General features: G+C 46.6%; 1 protein-coding gene across 14 annotated transcripts in view; it reads left to right on the forward strand.

Moving 5' to 3' along the window:
• PIP5K1B (phosphatidylinositol-4-phosphate 5-kinase type 1 beta) overlaps positions 1-19,212 on the forward strand; it is a 315,659-nt gene that overhangs the window by 86,353 nt on the left and 210,094 nt on the right. For 3 of the 14 annotated variants that reach the window (XM_049633363.1, XM_049633382.1, XM_049633249.1), the window contains exon 2: positions 1,557-1,732. The exons of 8 other annotated variants lie outside the window; for them this stretch is intronic. Coding sequence is in view for 3 of the 6 variants with exons in the window: in XM_049633249.1 (XP_049489206.1) it covers positions 1,557-1,732 (176 nt within the window). In the remaining 3 variants the exon portion in view is untranslated. Of the gene's footprint in view, positions 1-1,190; positions 1,733-16,971; positions 17,513-19,212 lie in introns of those variants that run through there. 3 more of the 14 variants (XM_049633255.1, XM_049633241.1, XM_049633405.1) reach the window with 3 other exon arrangements.

Genomic DNA, 19,212 nt, shown 5'->3' on the forward strand with positions numbered 1-19,212 from the left:
AGTCGAGGTTAAGAGCACAGGCTGTGGAGCCCAGTGGCGGTGGTGAGGATTAAACGGGTCCGTGTATCTAAAGTGGAGCAGTGCTGGGCAGTTTCTTTAGAAGTGTCAGCTGTCATTATCCCCGTGGTTATGGTGGTTGTCTTGATTGTCATCTAGAGAGGATGTGCCAAGGAAGCTTTTCTTGATCACCCTTGCCTGGTGAAACTCCTGCATTCACACCGGTAACAGTATGCTCTCTATTCAGGGCATCCCATCCTTTTATGAGCTGAGTGTTTTCCACGTTGGAGAGTCTTTCTCGTAACCACCATGTTCCTTTTTAACTTTCACCGTTCAATTCAAGGCCGTGGCTCTGGAAAAGGCAGAACAAGCCTTATCTCTCTTTTTTAGGCGATAGCCCTTCCTTGACGGATCAGAAACACTGATCCTCTGTAATTACCTTCTCTTGCTTCTGGATTTGAGAAATCTTGAGCAGTTTTTTCAGTGTATTGCCCACCCCTGGGAAATAGGGCTAGCATCCTTTACAGCGAAGATTTTTGCAAGATTGTGATCCCTTCGGTACGGCTTTCCTTCCTCAGTGGGAAAATGGAAGATGGCCTGCTAACATGAGCCATTGCCTGTAACGATAATTAATAAGAATTAGCACTCATTTATTGAATGCTAAATTGAGCCCCTAGACACTATTTCCAGTGCTTTGTATGTATGTTTCATACATGAGATGAGAAAAACAAGTACATTTTCTCAAGCCTATATTCCTTTTTTTTTTTTTCCTTTTGAATTTAGGTGTTTTTTTTTGTTGTTGTTTTTTTCTTATGTGCAGAATTTTTCCTTACTTGAGATAAAGCACGTTTCCAGCTGGCTAGTGCTGTCCCTTGTATGTTGAATCAAATGATGTGTTGATGTAAAATGATGGCTTTAGACGTTGTTATCATAGAGGACGCTCAGAATTGTTTTCTTTAGTAATAGTTAAAAGTAAATTAGTATAGAAAGAAATTAGGATTTACATATTTCTTAACTGATTTGCTATTTGAAATAGGAAACCCCAAACCAAAATAAATTTTAGACTGTTTCCTTAAACACACACACACATATTTGTATATACGCTCTCTCATATATATATATATATATATATATATATATATGCTTTGTTATATTTGATTTATACAGTATCCTTGGTTGTCCTTAGATTATCATTCCTAGGTCAACAAAAACAAGACCATTTTGATGCCCCGCCCCCCAAATTAGCCCTGTAGGTTAGAAATGTGTATTTTTTCCTTTTGTAAATTGAAATATAATTAACACACAGTGCTATAGTAGTTTCAGGGATACAATATAATGATTCAACCATTCTATATATTAGTGCTCTTCGAGATTAGCGTGATCTTAATCCCTTTTACCTGTTTCACCCATCCCCCACCCACCGCCTTCCTGGGAGCCACCAGTTTGTTCTTTGTATTTAAGAGTCTGGTTTTTGTGTTGGTTTCTTTGTGTGTTTTCTTTCTTAAATAACACACAGGAGCGAAATCATATGTTATTTGTCTCTGGCTTATTTCACTTAGTCTTACACCCTCTAGGTCCATCCATGTTGTTGCAAATGCAAGATCGCCTTCATTTTTATGGCGGAGTAATATTCCATTGTGCACACCACGTCGCCCTCACCCGTTCTTCTGTCGACGGATACTTGAGTTGTTTCCACCTCTTGACTTTTGTAAATAATGCGGCAATAAACACGGGGGTACGTATATTCTTTTGAATTAGTGTTTTTGTTTTCTTGGGGTAGCTACACAGTAGGGGAAACCCTGGATTATAATTCTCATTTAAGATTTTTGAGGAACTTCCATACTGTTTTCCACAGTGACTGCACCAGTTTGCATTCCCAGCAACAGCGCTCATGGGTTCCTTTTTCTCCACATCCTCATCGACATTATTTCTTGTCTTTTTGAGTGGAGCCATTCTGTTGAGGTGATACCTCCTCATGGTGTTGGTTTACTCTTCCCTGATAATTAGTGATGTTGAGCATCTTTTCACGTGTCTGTTGGCCATCTCTATGTCAGCTGGGGGAAGATATCTATTCAGGTCCTTTGCCCATTTTTAAATCCGATTGTATGTTATTTTGGTGTCGCATTGTATGAGTTCTTTATTTATTTTGGATATTAACCCTCACCAGATACATCATTTGCAAACCACAAAACTGCCAGAAGGCCCCATAGGCAGTGATCTCTTTGACATCGGCCATAGGAACATTTTTATGTGTCTCCTCAGGCAAGAGAAACAAAAGCAAAAATAAACTGTCAGGACCATACCAAAATAAAAAGCTTTCTGCACAGCAAAGGAAGCTGTCAACAAAATGAGGAGGCAACCTACTGAATGGGGGAAAATGTATCTTTTTTTAGAGGAAAAGTAAGCAGGATTCAGAGGAGGATCCAAAACCTTTTATTGCCTAATAACAAGCTTGCCTTCTTTCTCTACAAGAATTCTCCCCAGAGGGCAGACATTTAAATTCAGAATAATTGAGCAATCACTGAGAAACTTTATTATTTTTTTTAGCTTCACCTCATAGAAAATCAGTGCTGAATGAAAGGACCCCAAAAGGAAAACTTGCCTTTCAATACATTTTCAAATTTGTGCTTAGACTTCACGTTTCATGGTGACATGTCCCTACGTTAGACATTTTGAATTTTTTTAACATTTATTTATTTTTGAGAGAGAGACAAAGCATGATCGGGGGAGGGGCAGAAAAAGAGGGAGAGACAGAATCCGAAGCAGGCTCCAGGCTCTGAGCTGCCAGCACAGAGCCCGATGTGGGGCTCGAACTCAGGAGCAGTGAGTTCATGGCCCGAGCTGGAGTTGAATGCTCCACCCACCAAGCCACTTGGGTGTCCCAGAAATTCAGCAAATCTCTGAAAACACTTCAGAAGTGACTTTTAGTCCTATAGCTTGATTGTGAAGATAATTTTGTAACGGAGAATATAGACAGATAACATCAAATACTCAAGTTTTGTGTATGTCCAGCCTAACGTACACACACATGCGCACATTCACGTGTTCGGAAACACACACACCTGACCTACTTGATGACCCTTGATCTGTGTGCCCGGAGCCATATTTAGCTTTCTTCCCATTTTAGATTGCCTCTCGTTTCCCCCTCCTATTTCCAAGTGCTACCCTACAAGAGAAGTAACCTCTCTGTGCCTGAAATCAAGTTCTCTTTTATGGACGTCTGCAAGAAGTACTTAGGGAGATGGAAAATCCCTCCTTAACAAAAAACCTAGGACTGAAACCAGAAAACAGAGAACCTCATTGCGTTTGTGGACCTACGAAAGTTCGGCTCTGTATCAGTGCCAGGGATGTTCTGGGTTGTTTCCAGTTGCCTCCAATGGTCTTCCAAGCCAAACTAACATCTAGGGCTTGGCTCACAAAGGCATGTTGTGAAAGAAGACAATTGAGGAAGATCTTTTATGCCTTCTGAAAGTAGAGTGGTTGGTTGAGGTAACCGTTCCTGTGATTCGGGCGGTCCCTCCCCCTCGCTTTAGGGAGAAGGAACAGTTTTGCTGTTGGAGTGCTGGGAGGATTACGGGAATTCTAGAATGCCAGGCGGCCATTGAGCGTTGGTATCTTCCGAATGGGAAAACGGGATGTTTGGGAGGGAGTGCGAGTGAAAGGTGGTGGGTGGGTCGGGTATTTCTGTTGGCATGTGAGCCAAGTTGGCACGTGAGCTCTCAAGTTCTCTTGGACTCTTGAGAGCTCCTTGTTGACTGGAGAGCGACCTTCACGGTGGTTTTCTTCATGGACCTTTGTTGAGTCTTTGCTCCACTCCTTTGGGGATTTGGAGTTGAATCAGGATCTGGTTTATGAATTTTTTCGAGCGTCTTTCTTGAATGTTCTCTTCTTTTGAGTCTTCTGGGGGAAAAAAAAAACAACAGTAAATGCTAATAATAAGAATGATCCTTGTCAAGTTTCTTTGAGTCAAGAATTACAGTTCTTGGGGCTCCTGGGTGGCTCGGTCGGTTACGCGTCCAACTTTGGCTCAGGTCATGATCTCACGGTTCGTGGGTTCGAGCCCCACATCGGGCTCTGTGCTGACAGCTCGGAACCCGGAGCCTGCTTCGGATTCTGTGTCTCCCCCTCTCTCGGCCCTTCCCCCGCTCACGCTCTGTCTCTCTCTTAAAAATAAACGTTAAAAAAAAAAAAAATTACACTTCTTGCTGCGCTTCACCGTGCCAATTTCTACTGGGTTTCTAACTCTGAATTAAAATTCTATACCTATCTATATAGTCTTCTTCAAGGCCCCATTTTACCACACTGCTTGCTACAAGGTATTTCTGAAATGCAGCATGAAATGCTACCCTCCAACTACAGGATTAAATCAAATTATGCAGCGGGAGTGTAAGAAGACCTCCCCACCTCCATGTATCCCCTGAATTCCAGGACTCTAGCTACACTGAGCTTGCCTGAGGCCCCCCGGGGCTTCGCGTTCCCATCTGCTGCCTGTGTTGTGGCAAGCTGTGTCCTCTGCTGAAAGTGGCTCTTACTCCCTTCTTCTTCCACAGTCTGTACCAACCTTCTTTCATTAACCCCTTCAAAACTTAGTCCAAGAGGTACATGTTCCGGAAAGCCTTCCCTGATGGCCCCCGCCTCTCCAGCCCTGGTCGGTGAGATGGCTTTCTTCTCTGATCCTTTTCTACCTGGTGTTTCCTTCTGTAAAGTCATTAACAGGTTGCCTCGTATTTGTGTGGTTTCTTGTCTCTCTGCCATGTGCATAAACAAAGCCTCAGCCTTTTATTTTTGTCCTTACTACCTGTGCAGAGCACATTATTGTTGCTGAAACTTACATTGAATGGATGATTATTGGATGGATAAATGGATGAACGAACGGTACAGACTATTTTTAAGGAATCCGGCCGTGTGGCTGAACTCTTTATAGTTTGCTAAGAGACTAGAAATTCACTTTTTGAGCGCTTCTGACTTGAGCATCTATCACGTGCTTCACACTGGCTAGCCTCTTAGAATACATCAGTGGACGAAACAGAGACTCAGGCCCCTGTAGAGCACATGTTCTGTTTACATTCTAACAGGATAGAGGGAAAGGTGACCGCAAACATAGTAAGTACATAATATATAGAGTGAGGAGCAGTACGGAGGTCAGGGCGGCTGGAGAAGAGTTACTGAAGGGCAGGATAGTCGGAGGGGCTTAGAGAGGTGCACAGGAGGAGGGATTGTTGCAAATGTATGTGATGTAGGGTCTCGTGCACCGTGGAAAAACATTGGCTTTGATTATGAGAGATGGAGAGCCGTTGTGGAACTTGGTGCATACAATTGACATGATCTGTCCTAAGTTGTTTTTTTTTTTTAAGTATGAAATTTATTGTCAAATTTGTTTCCATATTGGAAACAGGGCTCATCCCAACAGGTGCCTTCCTCAATGTCCATCACCCACCCTCCCCTCCCTCCCACCCCCCATCAATCCTCAGTTTATTCTCAGAGTTTAAGAGTCTCTTATGGTTTGGCTCCCTCCCTAACTATTTTTTTTCCTTCCCCTCCCCCATTGTCTTCTGTTAAGTTTCTCAGGATCCACATAAAAGGACCACACTTGCTGGGTTGACAGTAGGCTCTGAGAGGCAGGCGTAGAAGCAGGGGCACCTGTCAGGAGGCTTTCTGACAGTCCAATAAGAGATAGTGATGGCTTGGTTGAAGGTGGTCGCATTGGAGGTGGGGAGAAGTGGTTAAACTCTATATTTTGAAGGTAGAGCCACCAGATTTGAGATGGTCACATGATAATTCCAAGGTTTGGGGCCTGAGGAACTGGGGGAATAGAGCAGCCATCATTGCCTGAGATGTGGAAATCTATGAGTGCAGTCAGATTTTATTTTTTTTGGCTGGGTTTGGACGTGGGGGGCATCAGTACCTCCATTTTGGATGTTAGGCACATGATCCTTTTTAGACATTCAAGTGGAGATATCAGGTGAGCAGTGAGATATCTGAGTCTGCAGTTCATGAGAGGGGGCTGTGTTGGAAATACACACTTGGGAGTCCTCTGCCTGTGGAAGGTACTTAAAATCAAGAACACCCTTGAGATCCCTAAGGGTCAGTCACATGGAAGGCAGCTCTGCTCACCACTGTGCCACCAACGCAAGGGTCAGTCACATGACCATATGCCAAGAATAGAAGAGTAAGAAATGAACCTTGGAGCACTCTGTAACGTTAAGAGGTCAGGAAGAGGAATGAGAAGGAGCAACCAGGGAGGTAGGAAAGCAAAGACAGTATGGTGTCCTGGAAACTTGGGTGAAGAAAAGTGTGAAAGGTGATGGAGCTGTCTGGGACGCCCATCGCAGCTGATCTGACGAGGAGGACTGATGGCTGAGTGCCGATTTGGTAACATGTATATTACGGGCGGCCTCCCAAAGAGTCCTTGCCTTGGAGTGGTGGTGTAGAAGCCCCATCAGAGTAGCGGGAGCCAAATTGGAGTGAACCACATGGCTCAAGAAAGAGATCGGATCCTTGAGGATAAAGACGAGCCAAAGTAAGGGTCATCCTTCCTCTCTTTCTTATTGGGAAACTGTTTTTAAGTGTTTCCCAGGAAGTGTCTTTACCTATATATGATTATAGTCTGGGGGGAAGAAAACAAGGCCAAGTCACAATTTCTTGACTTGTTTGTTTGTTTTGCATTATTGTGAGGGGGGAAAAATCTGCAAATGTTTTGACCCCAAACATGACTAAACTGCAAAAGCTAAAGGCTTAACTGATTGGCTTCCTTCATGAATTCGTCAGATTTCGTTTTATTCCCTTGTCGTCTATTTTTGATGGCTTTTTTCCACTTATAAACTGAAATTGAGTTCCACACCCGTGACACAATTACTTCTGTGAGTTTGGCCCAGTTTCTTAACCCAGAGACATTTTCCTCTTCAGTGAGTGCTGTTATTTATTTATTTATTTTTAAGTAGTTCATTGTCCTCTTAGATTTTATTCAGGGACCGATTTTTTTTTTCTTACTCCTTTTCAAAATTCTTGCCGAACGGTGGGAGAGGACAGCGCCAGTAATGATAAGGAAGAAAGAATGCCTTCCTCACGTGGAATGGCTCAGACCTCATTCTAAGTATAAAATACTGTCAAATTCGTTCTTGTGGGTTGGGCGGCGTGTCCCGATCCTTCATAAAAGAGGACTCAGGGACGTCCAAGCCTTATTTGTACCCGGGACGGAACAGTGCCTGCTCTGGGGTCCGCTCTGTCCTGATACTGCATTTCTGTCTTTGGAGACTCCAGTCAAGTACTGCTCATTCCGTGGGGCCGCCTCTGCTTCTCTCAGTAGTGTGGGTTTCCTCCGAATCACCGTACTGCCTACTGCCTGGGGCTCTTTGTCGTTTTCAGCCTGTGTTTGGGGGTGGGGGGTGGGGGGTCCTAAAGTAATGGTTCCACAGCACAGTTTCTGCAGACTGGTAGAACTGCATTCCAGACCTAGCCTTCCCACTTCCCAGCTCTGTGATTTTCCGCAAACTGCTTAATCTCTGTGCCTCTTAGTCTGCTCACCTGTTAAAGGGGAATAGCCCCTAGCTCAAAAGTAGTAAGGATTAGAGGGATTATAAGGCATGTAAAACTATTTACCTGGAAACTGGTAGCTTGAATGAGTGGCAGCCTGAAGAGTATGTATCATATATGAAATAATCCCCTATCTTGATGGCACATTTCCCGGAAGAAAGGGACACTGGCTTATGTATCTTTCCTCATACCAATGCTTATCCTTAGGAAGAACTCAGTAAGTGTTTATTATTGGTGGTCGTTGGTGCTTGGGAAACCGGGCATGTGTGCTCATGGAAAACTGAGATATGCGTGTCATAATGTATTTGATTATTGCATACCGGTGAGTGCTTCAGGCTTTTGGAAATCTTCTAGACTAAAATCCATACGGTGCACAGTCTTCGGGAGTGATGTTACAAATTTTATGGTACATGAAGTCGATAAGCTTTCCTTCTAGTTTTCCAAACACTCATGAAAATGCTGAGTTTCTTCCTTCTTGACATTTCACAGCCTAGAATAAAGAAATGTGCTTTAACTTTGACACAGTCTATGAAATTCTGTATAATTAGACGGGGAGCTTAGATGACTTTTAAGTAAACTTTTTTTTAAAATTTTTTTTTTCAACGTTTTTAATTTATTTTTGGGACAGAGAGAGACAGAGCATGAACGGGGGAGGGGCAGAGAGAGAGGGAGACACAGAATCGGAAACAGGCTCCAGGCTCCGAGCCATCAGCCCAGAGCCTGATGCGGGGCTCGAACTCACGGACCGCGAGATCGTGACCTGGCTGAAGTCGGACGCTTAACCGACTGCGCCACCCAGGCGCCCCTTAAGTAAACTTTTTTAAGCCATGTATTTCAATACTGTGAAAGAAGACTAAAGGCAAGTATCCACATAGGCTAAAATACACGCACACACCTACTTTCTAACGATAAAGCAATATAGGTTCCTTTTACAAACTTCAGAAAATTCCAACAAGCAAAAAAAAGTACACTTCACTGAGACGCCCCTGTGTATACTCCCATGTGGATTATTCTGCACTTTTCTGTGATTGAAAATGCGTATGTAATTTTCGCCCCCAAATGGCATCATACTGTATACTCAGCCCCATAAACTCTGCTATTTCTCATGTAATATACAGTTAATGTTTTAAATATGCCACAGCATCATTTTATCATCTGTGGCTGTCCCATGTTGTAGTTAACCAACTCTCTTTGGCCCTTTAGAATGTCTCCAGTTTTCTCTCAGTTACAGCGTTTTGATGTCCGTCTGAACAACTCTTGAAATGTAACGACCCTAGAACTTTCTTGGACTTGCCCATGTAAATTAGCTGACATGTTCATTTCCATTAAGTTTTGTCCACTCTAGAAACTTTTTTTTCCAAGTCATTTTTGAATGATTTATTAACAGTCATGTTTGGAGCTTATGTGTGTGACTGGAAAAGGAAAAAAAGTGTAGTTCTCAGAAAATAAGTGTTGCAGATTTTTTTTTTTCATGAATCTGCAACAGCCTTTTTCTCATTTGATCCAGACTAGAGAGTTATGGCAGCGTCGTCAGGAAAATGTTGCTTTTTATCTCCTACACTAGAATGATCCGTAATTTGGGGCTAGTAAGGTCACCAGTAGGTGGGTTGTTATGCTTCTGTCATTTCCCCAGAAGAAAGACTGAAACATAGGGAGTGGGTGGTGGTTGGTGAAGGAGGCCAGTGTTAAATAGGTATCTACCCCACACACTTACGGCCACCACTGTTTCCATCTTTCATAGTTCTGGCAACTTTAGATCCTAATTTTCTAAGTTATCCAAGATACCACATATTACCTCCAACGGCCCATTGAAACATCTCAGAAATCTTGACATTGAAACTAGTATAGTTCTGTTTCATGCACTTAGAGATGACAAATGACAAAATTCCTTCATGAAGTTATGTATTTTTTGATATGATTCTTTTTTTTATTATGAAATTTATTGTCAAATTGGTTTCCATACGACACCCAGTGCTCATCCCAACAGGTGCCCTCCTCAATGCCCATCACCCACCCACCCCACCCTCCCACCCCCCATAAACCCTCAGTTTGTTCTCAGTTTTTAGGAGTCTCTTATGTTTTGGCTCCCTCCCTAACTATTTTATGAAGTTATATTTTTATTTTTTTTTAATTTTTTTTTTAACATTTATTTTTGAGACAGAGAGAGACAGAGCATGAACAGGGGAGGAGCAGAGAGAGAGGGAGACACAGAATCTGAAACAGGCTCCAGGCTCTGAGCTGTCAGCACAGAGCCCGATGCAGGGCTCGAACTCACAGACCGTGAGATCATGACCTGAGCCGAAGTCGGACGCTTAACCGACCAAGCCACCCAGGCGCCCCTGAAGTTATATTTTTAAGTATTAGGGTTATAAAATGTGGTCACCAAATTTATAGGTCTTCAGAGAAGGAATAGTAGAGGTGACTTAATCATTCATTTTACAATAATGTCTGATGAATACCTACAACGTAGCTGGCACTGTGCTAGAAGCTGGTGTTACAAAGAAGGATGGGCAAATCCTTAAGCTGCTCTTTGTAGGGTCCACGCACTTACAAATAACTACCAAACAGTGCTAATACTTTGTTGCAATATGTAATAGACTTATTTCCCACGTGGTACAGGAACCCAGAAGAAGGTAATAACAAAGGTGTTGCTAAAGGAAGCAACTCTATTTTGGCAGGTTGATAAGTGAATGGGTGTAAGAGGAGACAAGGGGAACCTCAGAAGAGTTACCCAGCTGTGTGAAAGAGTATATTCTAGGAATTTCCAGCAAACAAGAATCGCAGTCCTCATTTAAAACAATTAATTCTTGGGGCACCTGGGTGGCTCAGTCGGTTAAACCTCTGACTTTGGCTCAGGTCATGATCTCACATTTTGTGAGTTTGAGCCCCGTGTCGGGCTCTGTGCTGACAGCTCAGAGCCCAGAGCCTGCTTCAGATTCTGTGTCTCCCTATCTTTCTGCCCCTCCCCCGCTCACACTCTGTGTCTCTCTCCTTCAAAAATAAATAAACATTAAAAACAATTTAAAACAACTCTTGAGTTTAAAATTTTTCTTTACTATTTTCATGTTTTCTTATTTTTTTGTGTCTGGTTTAAAAAAAAACAAACCCCTGATTGTTTATTGGCATATTCCTTTTTATAAGTTTATTAAATCATTGGATCCTAAAAAAGTAAATGAAACAGACGTGCCTTAGTAGGGTGTTCTTGTAACTACCTCCCATCTCAGTGACATGCTTTTTTTTTCTGCCTTGGATTTAATAGGTTAGAATTATGACTGCAGATTCCAGGAGATAGAAGGATAGACTAGACAAAGAATATGTAGTTTAAATTATTTACTAAATTTTTCATTCTCTTAGTACTACTCTGAAACACGGTCAAGATTGCTGTGTATATCTGTTGATCTCAGCATTGGAAGAGCCTCATGGGCTCTACATTCTGAGATTTGAAACAAAGTAGATTTACAGCAGAAATGAACCAGAGGTTTAAATAGATATGTTGTAAGAGAGCCATAATGACCTTAAATATTTTCCACATTAAAGAAGGCATATAGTCCTATGATGTTACTGCCATAATTTTTTTAATAAATGAATTTGCATTCATAATTTTTTTTTTAATTCTCCATGGAGTGCTACATAGCAGCCAATGGGAATACTTGAAGAAAATAATCTTTTGGAGTCCGGATTTGAATTAAACTGCCTCCAAGTATAATGATTTATTTATTAATTTTGAGCTTGTTTTATAATCAAGGATTTTTAAAAATTTTCTTAGGATTTACTTATTTATTTTAGAGAGTGAGTGAGTGCACAAGCAGGGGAGAAGCGGAGAGAGAGAATATCTTAAGTAGGCTCCATACTCAGCATGGAGCCCTACAGTGAGACCATGACCTGAGCTGAAATCCAGAGTCAACATTTAACCAAGTGAGCCATCCAGGCACCCCAGCAAGGATTTTTTTTTTTAAGTTTAAGAAGCTTACTTAACTAACAAAAGTTTGGAGAGTAATAAATAGGGTGTATTTCTAATATGGTTGTCACATTGTTCACTGGGTAAATATTTCTTGAGCACCTACTATGGGCCAGATCCTGAGCTTTCATTAGCAATTTTATGTCTAGTTTCTAAGAGACACATTAATCCCCTGGCTTCATGGAGTTTATATTATTGTGAGGGGAAATAGACATCCTCCTTTACCCCGCAGAAAGAGAGACTCACATACAGATAGTGAAATCATTTACATGCCAATGACAATAAAGGTTGGGAAGGAAATACACAAGGGGCTGAGAATTTGAATGGTAGAGAAGCAGTTTGGGAGAGGGTGAAGGGAAGGACAGCGTGAGGTGAGGTTGAAAAGCAAGGTCAGCGGAAGCTCTTACAGGGTTTTAGAGGCCAAGGTGAGCAGTTGGAATTTTATTCCGAATGCAATGGGAGAAGCATTAAAGGTGTTTTGGGAAGGGAATGATCTGAAAGATTTTCTCGGATGATCACCTGGCCCTGTGGAGAAGGGAGGCAGGGAGACCAGGACGAGGCAGTTGCGTTAGACTAGGCGAACGGTGCTGGTCTCGGGGCTGAAGGATAGCAGAAGGTGGAGAGGAGAGGTGGTTCTGAGAAATCAGCAGGACTGGGGGAAGGGCGGGGGAGGAGGGCAAGAGAGAAATCCGGGATGATGCCTAGTTTACTGACTTGAGTAAAAAGGGGCCGTTGGACGGGCTGGGGAGGTCAGAAGCGACGGGAGTAGAGCGTTGGTGACCCTTCTATTATTCCAAATGCTTTGGCATGGCACGCAAGACCTTCCCTGCAGAACCTTCCGGAATCATGCCAGTATCCCTGTATAGGCACTGTAACACATAACTGCTAATTTCCAGAAGACACTATGTTATCTCACCTCCACGCCTTTGCAAATGCTGCTCCTGTGCCCTGGAAACACTCATTCTAGCTTCTTTCTACCTTGCTGTGTGCAAGCCATCGTTTCCGATACGACTTAGGTGGGCCCCACCCCCTCAGGGGAGGCTTTCCGGAGTCCAGGCCCCATGCTCCTTCCATACGCTCCTCTGAGCAACCTGTGTCCACCCTGTCTGAGCACAGACTTCATGGTTTTGTGGCTGCTGGGTGGACCTTTGTCTCCTAGGCAGTACTGCCCTGGAACCCAGGCAAAGGGGGGCCCTTCCCTGGAACCCCTAACCTAGGTCTTGTCCTTGAAAGGGCCTCTCTCTGGCCCTTCTCTGACTGTGCCCCTTCTCCATGGGGCAGCAAGTCTGAGAAGCCCAGGGGATGTGCCCAGCAGAAGCGCATGTATTCCTCTCTGTGCCATGCTCCATGGAACCAGGACCCCACCTTCCAGAATTCTCTGCATTAATGATACTGAGCCTCCTTTGAGGGCCACTTTTCCAGGTCCCTCCTCTTGAAGGGCAGCCATGGCCCCAGTGACTACACCCTTGAGTCTGAAGGACAGGGAGCATCTTCCACAGGGCTGTCCACACATATGCACGCAGGTCCCTTTGAGACGTGGGACGGAACTGCGGTGGGGAAGAGAGGGTGGCAGCCCCAGGGTCAGGGGTGAGCCCTTTCTGGCCCCGACTGTCGAGGAGCCCCGGAATTGTGAATCCATAGCCCAGTCCAGAGCCCAGCCTTTCCACATCAGGTCTTTTGGAGGAATTGAAAACAGTGACGCTGGTGGGGACGGAGGTATGTGTGGACAGCGGGTGACCAGGGGACGCTGGCGAAGGAGGAGGAACCACACAGCATACCCCATGCGGGCCCAGACCCTGCACGTGTCAGGGTGGGCCTTTCCTTAGACAGCCGGCGTTTGACATTCAGGCCATGCCTTCCCTGGCACAGGACCTACGCAGGCACATACGTGTGTTTCTCACGGAATGCTCCAGGCCTCCAGGACTTCTCTGGCCTCGTGATGAATCAGGGCGGTCTGAACCTCATGGAGCCCCCTGGGCCCCACTGCTCCTTCTTCCTGCTCGTACTGGCCTTCACCACCCATGCCCCTAAGCTGCCCATGGACGCGGCCCGTATCAGGAGGGTGCGGGACTGCTCTGTGTGCTTCTACGAAGGTGCCTGCCGAGGAGTGAACGAAGGCTCCTTTCTGGCCCCCGCTAGCTGCCCGGCCCTGAACCTGCCGATGCCAAAGGTCCTTTATCTTCGCAGGGGCTGAATCTGCCCGGAGGAGATGTGTTTTCTCATTTTCTCCAGAGAGTTGGGTTTTTGCTGATAAGTCAGAAGGGCTTTTTTTTTTTTTTTTTTTTTTTTTTTTTGGTCATTCACATGGAGGTGTTGGAAGCTTGCCAGGGTCATGGCAGGGTAGAAAATGTGGGTGTCCCCAAGATCTCCATTACTGTTAAGTTCTTGAGATGCTTAAGCTGTAACCATTCCAAGTGCCAGGATGTTGGGAGGGATGGTCTCTGTACCTGCATCCCTTACCCCTCCCCCCGATCAAGTCCCAAACAGGAAGCTATTGATCCAATCACAGGTGTCCCTGCCCATCCCCAGTGCCCAGGAGCCTCTCTTACTTAGCACCTGCTGCTGCCACACAGATAGATGGGTCCGTAGGTCTGCTAAGCCGTCCCTCTGTCTCCGGATCCCTCTGCCTGCCTTCCGATAAGGTGAATTGACATTGTGTTTGGAGGTGGGAGGGCAGGAGGCAGTGTACTTCCCTTGAGCGAGGACACAGCCCTGTGTATTTTGATGAAAGCCCCAAGTAGAGGTCTGCAAAGGCAAACGGCGGGCCTGGGCAGGAGGGGGCATGAATATTCCAGGGATACTTAGCAGTGTTAACACTAGGGAAAGGGCACGTATTCTTTCTGTTGGATTGCTAAGAATCGCAACCTGGCTCCGCCCTTCCCAGATTTCTTTTACTTGGGCTCACCTTGAGGTTCATCCTCTTCCGTGATGCTGAAAAAAGGTGTGTTTAGTTCTGAGACATCAGCGCAGCGGTGAGCTTTGCGGTGGCCCGCCGGGTGTATGAGCTTTGAAATACCCTAAAGGTGAAGATCTGGAATGTTTCCCCCCCCCCACTTTCAAAATGATTGGGAGTGAAGTGGTTTAATGACAAGATTCAGAGTCACTCCTGTGAAGTGAAGGCACCACTTGACAAGAAGTCTTTGCCAGAGTGGATAGATAAGCCCAAATCCTGAATTAGGTCTTCCCTTAAAGGTCCGGGTCCTTTGCAGACCCCAGTGCCATAGACAAACCCACTAAGGTCTGCAGGTGGAGAACAGCTTTGCTCAAGAGAAGCCCAGTCTCAGGGTGACGTCACTCCTGTTTGGGGCAGCTGCTCCACGGGGTCCTCACATTTTTCTCTTGCGTCTGATGCTGTGTTGAGTTCTGATGGAATGAAGGATATTTGCCCCCGGGGTGTTATGGCCCGTTTCAGCCTCTTGGGCCCTTCTAGAAGCAGCGAGGGGGTGGAGAGCAAAAAAGTCAGCATGTGGGCGTCACAAAACACATATCAGAAGTTGCTCCACAAGATGGACTTTGGGCATCTCCGGGTGGTGAGACGCTGGTCACGTCAGTTTTCTTTGTGATTCTGTGGGTCACCTGGTATTTCTACGAAGATGTGAGGTGTTTTAAATTTATTTCTTTGAGAGAAACAGAGATAGCATGAGGAGACAGCATGAGTGGGGGATGGGCAGAGAGCAAGAGAGAGAGAGAGAGAGAGAGAGAAGGAAAGAAGGAGAGAGAGAGAATCTCAAGCCGTCTCCACACCATTGGCCAGAGGGCCATGCAGGGCTCCATCTCGTGAAACTGAGAGATCATGATCTGAGCTAAAACCAAGAGTTGGAAGCTTAACTGACTGAACCACTCAGGTGCCCCTGGAAGGGTGTGAGTGGTACTTAGGATCAGATTTTCTAAGTTACTCCACAAGAGAATCCATTCAAAGCAACTGAGACTGTCTTGTGTAAAATGGACCTAAAACAGCAGGAGAGGGGAGGAAGGGAGAAGGGAGGAAGAAGGAAAGCTATCTCCTGGAAGTCTCTGTGTCCCAGATCGATCACTGTCCCTGTTTTTCATCTCGTTTTATCACTCTGTAAACTGAACATTGATGGATCATCCAATGCTAGAAGGGAGGAGAAGAAAACATTAAGCATTGACTTAACGTGCAAGCCCCGATAAGAGGACATCTTCTGTGCCCTCCAGATGGCGTATCTAAGAAGTGTAGTGGACAGACTCCTAGATACATTCATCCGGCTTTCAACGTCCAAGTCTGTCCGCGCGCCGGGCGCCGTGCTGGGTTTTGTGATTTACACATAAATACACGGAGGTTGTTGCCCTGAAAGGGCTGTCAGTGTAGAGGAAAGAAAAGAACACGAAACTGATGATGGCAGTCAGTCAGTGAGACCGTCGGGGCAGGCCCACGGCATCTTGGGAGCACAGATCAGAGGCAGTGAACCCGGATTTGGGAGGGCTAAGCGTGGACTTCCAGAAGGCAGTGGTGCCTCAGCAGCATCTGGAAGACAGGGAGCCCCTGACCGGGGGAGGGGCAGGCGCCGCTGTGAAAGCAAAGACAGGAGGAAGGCTACCGGAAGCCATCCGTTATGGGCAGCCGCTGTGGTGGGGCTGGCCGTGGGGAGAGAGGAGTTAGAGATCATGTCAGGAGAGGTCAAGTGCTGTGCCGGAGACTGAGTTCTGCCCCGAAGCGGTGGGAAAGCCTCTGCCGGATTTTAAAGAAGGAGCGTGGTGTGGCCAAATTGGCATCCTAGAAAGGTCCCTTGAGCCGCGGTGTGCCCCAGAGAGGCAGACTGACGAGGCTGAGGCGGTGATCTGTGCAAGAAAGGATGACGTCTCACTTATGATGGTAGCAGAGAAAATGCCAAGAAGGGGTCAGAATCAAAGGCCATTAAGGAGATTGATTGGAGAGGTGGATGGGCTGGGATGGGGTGGGGGTGGGGGTGTCACAGAAGAGTCGGGATGGCCATCCCTTGATGTGGGGCTTGGATGGCCCAGTGGGAGATGGTAGTGTCCTGTGAGGGGGGCAGAATGTGAGAAATTGGGAGTTGGAGCTTCTAGGATTTGTAGAGCCTGTAAGACTCTGTAGGCACCGTGAAAGCCACCGGAAATAAATAGGGATGCAGAGCTCAAGAAAGAGATCTGGGATCCAGCGTTACTCGGGACTTAACACAAGGAGGTTATCTTTGAGGCCATTGGCAATGGAAGACATTATTCAAGAGTGAGAATAAGAGAATACAGAAGATCCCAAGGAACGTGAATAGTTAAGAGGGAGCCTGCCAGAGACAGAGAGGTGTTCGGAGAATTAGGGGAAAACAGGAAATGTGGAATCCGTGCTCATGCTTTCTCTCAGGTCCACCGTCCGTGGACAAAAGAGCAAATGATGGGTCACAGAAATGACCACGCTGACTGCATTTGCCTCTTTAATTTTTTTTTCATGTTTTATTTATTTTTGACAGAGAGAGACAGAGCATGAGCGGGGGAGGGGCAGAGAGAGAGACACAGAATCCGAAGCAGGCTCCAGACTCCAAGCTGTCAGCACAGAGCCCGACGCGGGGCTCGAACCCACAGACCGTGAGATCATGACCCGAGCCGAAGTCAGATGCTCAACCGACTGAGCCACCCAGGCGCCCCTCATTTGCCTCTTTAACAGATGTCCCAGGACATCTGCATCCGCCAGCCTCTCCTTCCCAGAACATCTGGGAATACGAGGTTCTCATGTTTCTTTCACTGGGTACATTGCCTCCCCCAACAGTACCAGGGCCGTGTTGGTAAAGAACACCGGCGTAGGGGTTTAGGGAAAGCCAAGGACGGTGTTGGCCGAGAGCAGAGGGGCCCTCGGCCAAGGGGGACTGGTCGTTTGTCACTTCAACAGATATCCCAGAACCTACTGTGTACCGAACCCTCTCAGGTCAACGCTTCAGAAAAGTCCAGGAAGATAATGGAAGAAACCACGTGGGCAGAGCCGCAGTGTCGTGTGGCTGTGGGGGAGGCCAGATTGCTGTGCCCCTGGAGGTGAACGGAGAGGTGGGAGTGAAGGTGGGGAGTGTGTGTGTGTGTGTGTGTGTGTGTGTGTGTGTAGAGGCCCTTTCTGCCCCAAGGGAGGGAGAGGGGCCGGGGAGCCACCTGAGCACAGTGGGAGCCCAGACCGCAGGGCCCCCAGCGCTCTGGGTCACCTCTGGGGCCACGGAGATTTTGGAAGCAGAGCAGTGACAGGGGGATGAGGGCAGCTGGTGGTGCCGATGACGACACTAAAGTTTTGGAGCGTGTACTCTGTGCCACTTGGTCCCTCCTCACACCCGGCCCGGGAGAAAGGCCCCTGTTGTTTTTCCCCACTGCTCCGACGTGAGCACGAAGGCCCACAGATGAAGTGACTCGAGCAGGCCGAGCAGCTGTTGAAGCTGGACAGTGTGACGCAGAGCCTGTTCCTGTGACCACCACGTTGCCACCATCTGTCCCACCGGCGGGGAGGGCGACAGGTGGAGGGATGGGCCGATGACCTCAGCGAAGCCTGCGGCAGCCTCCTGAGAGCAGATCTTTTGTCTTTTTCACCGAAAGTCTGGCTCTGAGGATCAGTACCCCCGCACAGAGTTCAAGGGCGCAGCGGACGCGTCCTGTGGGTGCTGTGGACACCGGGGCCCTTCCAGAACCCAGCTGCTGGCTGGGGAACCTGGCAGGGTTCACAGGGCTGGACGGCCAGCTGGCGGTAGTGCCGTCTCTGCCTGTCTTCTGGAAACACAGGGTCTTATCCGTGTGTCTGTCCACAGTCTCGCCGAACTGCCTGTTCGCGGTCTCACTCACCTGTGACTTTGGCTGGCTCGACCGGACCGGACGAGGCCAAGGCCACTACCGCTTGACCGCCTCGATCCCCACGTTGTAGAATGTTCCCTGTGTGGCTAATCTGTGGTTTGGCCTGAGTCAGGTTCCCTCCTGAGCTCGTGGTGCAGCTGGGGTGGAGGTGGCGAGGGGACCGTCGGCACAGAGGGGCCGCTGTTCACAAGTGCCGTGATCTTCGTGGGCAGTGAAGCTTGAAATCTCAGTCATGTTTGACCTCACCTCATATTCCCCCAGGCCCAGTTGGTATCCAGGTTCTGGTGATGTTTTCATTGTCAACACCATGCAGGGCTCCTTCCTCTCAGCCTCCAGCTCCACCCTAACCTTCTAGATCCCCATCACCAGAACACCTGCCAGATGCGGGCCTTCAATCTGACACTCCCTTGCCTTTTCATCTTGTCTCCTCTTAATATTAAAGCCTTCAGATGCTCTGTGATTTGTCTGACCCGTGATCGGCTCCCAAGGCCACGCAGCCTGGAGCTGATCACCGTCTCCACCTTGATTCCCCTCCATTTGGTCACCCTGATCTTCCTCTGTCACCAGGTGTCCCCTTTCTACACTCCTGCCCTGCCCTCTTACCTGTCACCTCCCTGTCCTCTGGACAACGCCTTTTACCCTTGACTCTCCAGTTAAGTTGTGGGTCCGCTGCAAACAGCTCTCTGCCCAGTGTGTCTGAAAAACACTTGGGAACTTTAGTGATTAATAGCTGATTTATAATCTCTTGGCCTTGGTTGGTTTTTTTTTCCTTTTTAATTCTTTATTGCATTTTTTAGAACATTCCATATGAGCCCTCTGACTGTGATAATGGAATATTTGTTAGAAGCAAAGCCAAGTAAAAGGAATTAACTCCTAATCCTGTTAAAGACTTTCTCATTATTCCGTGTGCTTGTGTTTTGGCTTCTCTT

The sequence above is a fragment of the Panthera uncia genome, chromosome D4 (assembly GCF_023721935.1).
Source record: "Panthera uncia isolate 11264 chromosome D4, Puncia_PCG_1.0, whole genome shotgun sequence".
NCBI lineage: Eukaryota > Metazoa > Chordata > Mammalia > Carnivora > Felidae > Panthera > Panthera uncia.